At 41.9% G+C, this 7,412-nt stretch overlaps 1 protein-coding gene across 1 annotated transcript in view; it reads left to right on the top strand.

Annotated features, from left to right (window-relative positions):
- The first annotated feature begins 3,311 nt into the window (after nucleotides 1-3,311).
- The window catches only part of LOC110961564 (electromotor neuron-associated protein 1-like), a 69,392-nt gene continuing 65,291 nt past the window's right edge, over nucleotides 3,312-7,412 (top strand). Inside the window, exon 1 of the mRNA XM_051952393.1 lies at nucleotides 3,312-3,615. Coding sequence (XP_051808353.1) covers nucleotides 3,351-3,615 — 265 coding nt within the window. The 5' untranslated portion in view covers nucleotides 3,312-3,350. The remainder of the gene's footprint in view (nucleotides 3,616-7,412) is intronic.

The following is a 7,412-nucleotide window of genomic DNA, read 5'->3' as shown; positions in this document are numbered from 1 at the left end:
ATCTAAGATATCAACAGGAAATAGCAAAAGGACTTCATTTCCTCAGTGCAGAAACCAACAGGAGACGTCACGATGGCTACATCTATCTTTGTTATTCACTCTGTGATTTAAATACTACTTTTCTGATCAACCAGTCTGTCCAGCCAGGGCTCAGCACATATAGATGCACAAATCTGCCTGCTGACTGGTCTGCATAGCAGGTTAATTTAGACTGAGACTGAATTTATGTAGTATAATCCTAAATGTTTAACCCATAAGAACCCAGACCCATTTTTCCTTAAAGCAGTGGTTCTCAACCCTGTTCCTCAGGACTCCATGTCCTGCATGTTTTAGATGCTTCCCTGCTCCAACACACCTGACTCAAACGATCAGCTCGTCATCAGGCTTCTGCAGAGGCTTGATGACGAGCTGATCATTTGAATCAGGTGTGTTGGAGCAGGGAAGCATCTAAAACAAGCAGAACATGGGGTCCTGAGGAACAGGGTTGAGAACCACTGCCTTAAAGGACTTAATGAGTTAAGGTCAGACATAAAGCTTTACAAGGAAGAGACTGGGGCACTCAAAATGCTTATTACACTGGTGTCACCGTGGGTTCTTATGGGTTCACATACCATATGATTAAACATTTATGTAGATCTACATGTCATCGTTCATCATTATGCGATTAATTATTATTTATTTATGTTAGTTTTCTGTATGCTTCAGTTTCTGGACTGATATTGATTAATACAATTATTCAGTGGTGTCTTGGCTTTCCTGTCAGGCAGTGTTACAGAAACTCTGGTTAAGCTGCAACTGTGGCTTGAACTATGTTAAATTTGCTTTAATAACCTAAATAACCTGAAAAGCAATCAGACTAACTGAAGTAATCCTGTCTTATTTAGCAAGCTTGCTTTATGGAACAGACCCCCTGGAGTGTAAACACTGGTTTATCCCAGCATGAAATGCCATTATACATTTTAAACAAAATACAGTATTAAGACAGTAAAAAGGAGTTACAAACACTGATAGACTCTTTTAAACGGTGCTGTCTATTTTACATTATTTACTCATTGTGTGTATCATATGTGTTGCTGAGCTATTTAGCTAGCAACCATAGCCTACTATTTTATACATTGTAGATCAATTCAGTATTGATCAAAACTATAAAGAATACATATGGAATTATGTTGTAAACAAAAAAAGTGTTTATCTTCAGGATCAATCTACAATGTAGAAAATAATAGGGTGATATCAGGTAAATTGGGCCATCAGGTAAAATGGGCCATTTAAGCTTTGGATGTCCTAGCCCCTCTGATTTTTAGAGCCAATGACAGCAAATGGTCTCAAATGTTTGCCACAACTGTACTTAACATGAAACCAAAGTATTTATTGGTCTGTGGTTGTTTTTGTAGGCGGAAATAGGATTCAAATTCACACTGCACCGGAAAACTGCGTGGTGAGTGGACTGGCATAAGAATTTCTGATAAAAATTATAAGGATGATAAGTCAATTAAAGAAACGTGTATATATAAAATTGTTGATGTATAATATCTGTCTTGATGACACCTATCAGAAATAATGCTTAAAGTTTGGTATTTGGATATTTTTTTTCAAAGATTGATGTTTTTGTTAATGGCCCAATTTAGCTGAACCTATTCAGGTAAGTTGGGCCCCCTGGTTTCAGCTAAAATGGGCCACCCTTGTTGTCAGTCACACATGCACACATGTACACATTTCAAGGGAATGGAGTAGGCATTTATGTGAAAAGGATGCATCTGCCTAAAAATAATGATGATCAGTGTTTTTAGTAACAATCCATTGACTTTATCTGCAGTGACTACGGCATCTATGATGATGACGGCTTCACCTGTCAGGACTGTACCAGGCTTTGCAAAAGTTCTGTTACACTCAGTTTCATGATCTTTAGAGACGTTTACATGTCAGAGTGAAAAATTCCATTAAATGAACTGAAAGTTCTACCTTATAGGCAGGTGTCCTTAATACAAATTTTTTCTCCGGTGAAGTTGTATCAAGATGGAAGTCAAAAGAGTTGAGATATCTGCTCTCCTTTGTGCTGAACATCAGCCGGATGACCGTCCACAGAGTCGCGGAGAGGCTAAAGAATGGTGAAGATCTTTTAGGTCTTCACCATTCTTGAAAGATCACTGAAAGATCTTCACCATTCTTGAGCCTCTCTGTGACTCTGTGGACGGTCATCCGACTGATGTTCAGCTGCTTGGCTCTGTCAGACTTGTTGTGGCCAGCATGAAGGAGAGCAGATATCTCAACTCTTTTGACTTCCATCTTGATACAACTTCACCGGAGAAAAAATTTGTATTAAGGACACCTGCCTATAAGGTAGAACTTTCAGTTTATTTAATGGAATTTTTCACTCCGACATGTAAACGTCTCTAGAGATCATGAAACCGTGTAACAGAACTTTTGCAAAGCCCGGTATTTAAATTTGTCATTTAAGTAGCCTAGGCCATGACATATGTACCTACCCAAGCACACACACACATTTTAAAATTTTGACTATTTAGATATTATTGAGGTTCAGTGTTTGCATTCATCCCATTTGTAGGCCTAGTAGGTTGCAGTTGTTTTTTTTAATCATTATTTATGTGTTTTATACCCAAGTTCACAGTGCCATGTGGATTCAATACATTTGCCATGAGCAGATCAGTTAATCATTTACAATGTAATGAATTGTCCTGATATTATTAAATTGTTCTTACACAGTATGTTGCCATATTGACAGTTTTTTACAATAAAAATTGATGACTATCCCTTTGCAGTTGGACTGGCCCAACTTACCTGATAAGTGTCCCATTTTACCTGATCAGCTGGCCCATTTTACCTGAACTTTGCTTGTGTAAAAAAATTGGCACAGCTGACGTATCAAGACCTGTAGGAACTAAACAATCCTATTTACTAGATAATTTCAATGCAAAATTAAAATAAAACAACCATTACTAGCCATAAAACCACATTTTAATAGAATACATTGTTTTTTGTTAGTGCTTCAAGCGATTTACCAAAAAGTGGCCCATTTTAGCTGATATCACCCTACAATTTTTTTAAAAAGCACTGAATGAGAAGGTGTGTCCAAACTTTTGATTGGTAGTGTATTTGTGGTGTATCTCTTTTCATCAATCATAAAGTTGATGGAATTATCACCAATCTGCAGCCTGACAGTCCAGCAAAGCGCTGTTATTTTGAAAGTTCCACAGGAAGCGTTAAACTCTTACATTGCGGCTAATTTGACACGGTGTCCTCTGTCCTCCCCTCCCTCATCTACCACCCTCCTCCTCCTCCTCGCCCCCCACCCCCCAGACTCTTCCCCCTCGCTCACACCGGTAGTTGTCATGGCGATGGAGTCAGCCTCGGCGTCGGCTCCGGGGCTTGTTGCCATGGAGATCCCGGTGCGAGGTGCGCTCCCGGTGGTGGAGGAAGACGAGGGCTTTAGCGCGCTGCCGCCGGGGTCCGAGGAGCGACTACGGCACCGCCGAGGAGGAGGGAGACGGCGGCGCGGGGTGCCGTTCAACCGGGGCGGCTACTACATGCTGATAGTGATCGGAGAGATCGGCACGGAGCACCAGCTGGACGCCGCCAGGGTGCAGATAGAGCGGGGTGAGTGATGGACGAAGAGCCGCTGGCGATCTGTGGTTATTCTCTGCTGACAGCTGGGATGGAAAGTCACGGAGAGGGCTCTAGACCTGGAAACATGGAAAGGGGAGAAATGTTTTGACGCAATGACCAGGATTCATAGTATCCATAGGTAGAGGCAGTTGCTGCAGCATTGCACCATGGGACATAGCGCATTCCTACAGCTCCAGTGTTTAGCGTAAAAATGCACACTCAAGTTGTGGGTCCTGCATAAGTTTTGTAACAGGGCTGTAAGCTATTTTGGCAAGAAACCTCCCTCTGAGGCTCAACCACAATACCAGGCTGTAGTAAAAGCATCAAGCCAATCTAAGAAGCTGCAGAGTTTAATAATTAGATGTAAATAGTAACAATCTATTTACAACCTGCATAACAGTTTTTATTCTGTTGTCTTGGCCATTAAAAATATGCTTGCAATTTCAAGCATAGCCTTCTCTCTCTCTCTCTCTCCCTCTCTGTCTGTGTGTGTGTGTGTGTGTGTGTGTGTGTGTGTGTGTGTGTGTGTGTGTGTGTGTGTGTGTGTGTGTGTGTGTTTCTGCTTGTTTGTATGACATTAAATGGGTGTTTTCCCACTTGGAGCGTCTGATGCCTTCAAATCAGTAAACACACAAAGTCTGCAAGCTGTGCTCAGCAGTGAAAACAACTATTTGACGGATATTGTAGAGCAGGTGTGTTCAGTTTGCTGCTGGACACACTCGGCATCATTACTCAGCTGAATATCTCCGTGCTGTGTGAGTTAAAACCTTGCTCCTCCTCTTGAGGAGCTGCAGCAGGCTGCAGTCATTCCTGTCACTGAGAGCTGTCCTAAGTTTAGGGATGTAAACAGATTGTTGAAAGATGTTGCTGTGTGCAGATTCAGGAGTGTGCTGGTCAGCAATTTTCTGCTGTTCCATTGCAACTCCAAGCCGTTCTCAGTCCAGATCACTTCTTCCAGCACCATAGTAACGTCTCCTCTGACCTCCCCTTACCACCGATTGGGAGTTGACAGCTGTGCTGCTTTGTGGCAAGCTTGGTATCACACCCACTCAGCTCATTACAGCTTCGATTCTTTTGCCCTGGGCTGTGCTTTAAGCATGACTCAGTGTGAATGACCTGCCATCAACTCTCATTACACGTTCGCTGTAGGTTCCTTATGTTAGCCTGCAACAAGTCACCCTCACTGCAGAGAGGCCAAAACAAACCCAAACATTCTGTTATCTCATTTGATTTCCTTAAAATCTCATCTTTGCTTCAATTTAATTATCACGTGCATTATCGACCACTGTGGGCTGCACAGTGGTTCGGTGGTTAGCGCTGTCAGCTCACAGCTAGAAGATCCCCGAAATGCTTCCTGATCTTCTTGGGATCTTTCTGCATGGAGTTTGCATGTTCTCCCTGTGCATGTGTGGGTTTTCTCTGGGTACTCCGGCTTCCTGCCACAGTCCAAAAACATGATGAGGTTATTTGGTGGTTCTAAATTGTCCATAGGTGTGAATGTGAGTGTGATTGTTTGTCTGTAGTCCTGTGTTAGACGGGTGGCCTGTCCAGAGTGTCCCCTGTCTTCACAGTCAGCTGGGATAGACTCCAGTCCCCCGCAACCCTAATGACAGTTCAGCGGTGTATAGATTGACCATTTTGACTATTTTTTATTTATTACAGTAAATAAAAAAATTTAATCATATCTTACAGTATTTAGTCTCATAAAATGAAAAAAGCAACATTGTTACACTGAAAACTACCATTTTAAAAAATTTGTCTGCATGTTATTTTTTAGAAACACTCATCCATGATTTTGCCCACAAAAGGTCAGAAAATAGTAAAAATGTCAAATTCAAAAACATTTTATTCTCTTGTGTTGGTTCAGTACAACAAACACAAAAGTCTGACATGAAGGTTTCCCTCTATTATTATAAATTAACCCCTCCCCCAGTATCAAGGCAGTAGCTAACATCAGTGAGCATTTTTACTCTTCAGGCAAACCATGAAATGAAAAGTGCAACTGCAACCTGCAATATTTAATTGACTGAGCACATGTTTAAAAAAAATATCATTATGAAGTGACAGAAAATGCAGCATCTGGTCCAGCTGAATTCTAGCCTAGCCGCACTAGACAACCCACGGCAACAAATTTAATTCTCTGCCAGGGTGGATCTAGTTACCCTCCATAAGGCTCGAGGTTGGATTCTCCTAAAACTGGCCGGACCAATCACCATGAAGTGTAGAGTCAGAAGGCGGGCGTAACTAAGTGACGACAGAGGCGTGACGATTCTGACAGAAACAACCAGCGCACAATAAACAGTTATCTTTCGACTCGGCTTTGGCCACAGCCCTTAAAGATTTGAAGCTAAAATTCAACTTGAAAGATAAACAAAGGACGGCACTGAAGTGTTTCATTGAGAAGAAAGACGTATTTGGACTTATGCCGACGGGATAAGGCAAATCCTTAATATACCAGTTGGCTCCGCAGCTCCGCTAGTTGGGAAGCTAATGGGACTTAGCCACAATCGGCTGGTGCTCTCGGAACTACGTCAGCCTATTCGTTGCGTTGATTGGTTGTATACCTACCCAATTGCTGCAGAGGGATTTGATAGACAACCTTTTAGCCCGCCTCCCTCCCTGTCGAGCTTCCCTAGACCCTTGTGCCGTCAGAAACATGGGTATAGCGTGGCTAGGCTAGCTGAATTCATGAAATGCAGCAAATTCTCATGTCAGAAGCTGAAACTAGAGTGTTTTTTTCATTGCTGCATTTCTTATAATTACAATTCCCTATGCCAGGGAAAAGCAGCAAATCTTCACATTTGAGAATCTACATCCTGTAAAACCTAACAAATCAGCATGTGCTGGGATGAAAACTGTACAGAAATGGTGTTTTTATGCTTTGCTGTGCATTCATGTACTGTCTGGAAAATCAGAAGACAGAAGATGCCAGGCTGAAGGCCTAATAGGTACCGCAAGACTCAGCTCTGTAAGTCTAAAGCATTGTGTTGCAAAAAGTTAAAGCACGTACTAGAACATGAGAGGGTATGAAACTATGACCTTCCATACTTTTCAAGCCTTGAGTTAACCAAAGTAGCAGGTAACAAGAAAACCCAGGGCTTTTCACACTTATTCCCCCTGGAGGTGCTGGGCAGGACTTGATCTTTACATCTGGCAAATCTGGAATATAGTAGCTGCCAAAGAGAAAATCTATTTACCTGTGGATCTGACACTGAACTGAACACACTTCCCCTCTCACCTCACACAGCATGGAGGCCCAAAATTAGTGTTTGAACTTATAAAAACTGTTGTCTCCCATTTTCCTCTGTACGGCTAATCTGTAGACATTTTGCAGCATTAAGCAGCCGTAATCCTTTGGCTGCATCTCAAAGTGGGAAATGATGATATATTTTAGTAAATGACTCGTTCAGTAACTGATGAGGCACTAAATGATAGCATTTTCTATTAATACCATTATCAGCATTTTTAAACCCTTACTCCTGTCTTTGGACTACCATCTGGTTGACTCTGCAATCTCAGACAGCATGGTATCAGTGAGACTCCAGATAAGGTCCTAATCACAGCAGCATCAGATCGTTGCCACAGCTAAACCAAACAACAGACTTTAGTCTCACTGTAGTGTTTTTTAAAGCTCATAACGTCTCATGCACTCTGTAAAAAGACCAAGCTGTAAGTCTGGCAAATGCACTTCTGATTAACTTCCACACAGCTGGAGGACACAGCTGTTTCTGTGAGCTTTTCAATGGAAAGCATCAGAGACTGGCTCTCATGTGAATAAGAAGGTCCCA

This window comes from Acanthochromis polyacanthus, chromosome 8 (assembly GCF_021347895.1).
Source record: "Acanthochromis polyacanthus isolate Apoly-LR-REF ecotype Palm Island chromosome 8, KAUST_Apoly_ChrSc, whole genome shotgun sequence".
NCBI lineage: Eukaryota > Metazoa > Chordata > Actinopteri > Pomacentridae > Acanthochromis > Acanthochromis polyacanthus.
Note: the sequence above shows the minus strand (reverse complement) of the source record. Positions and strands in the feature narration are given on the sequence as shown.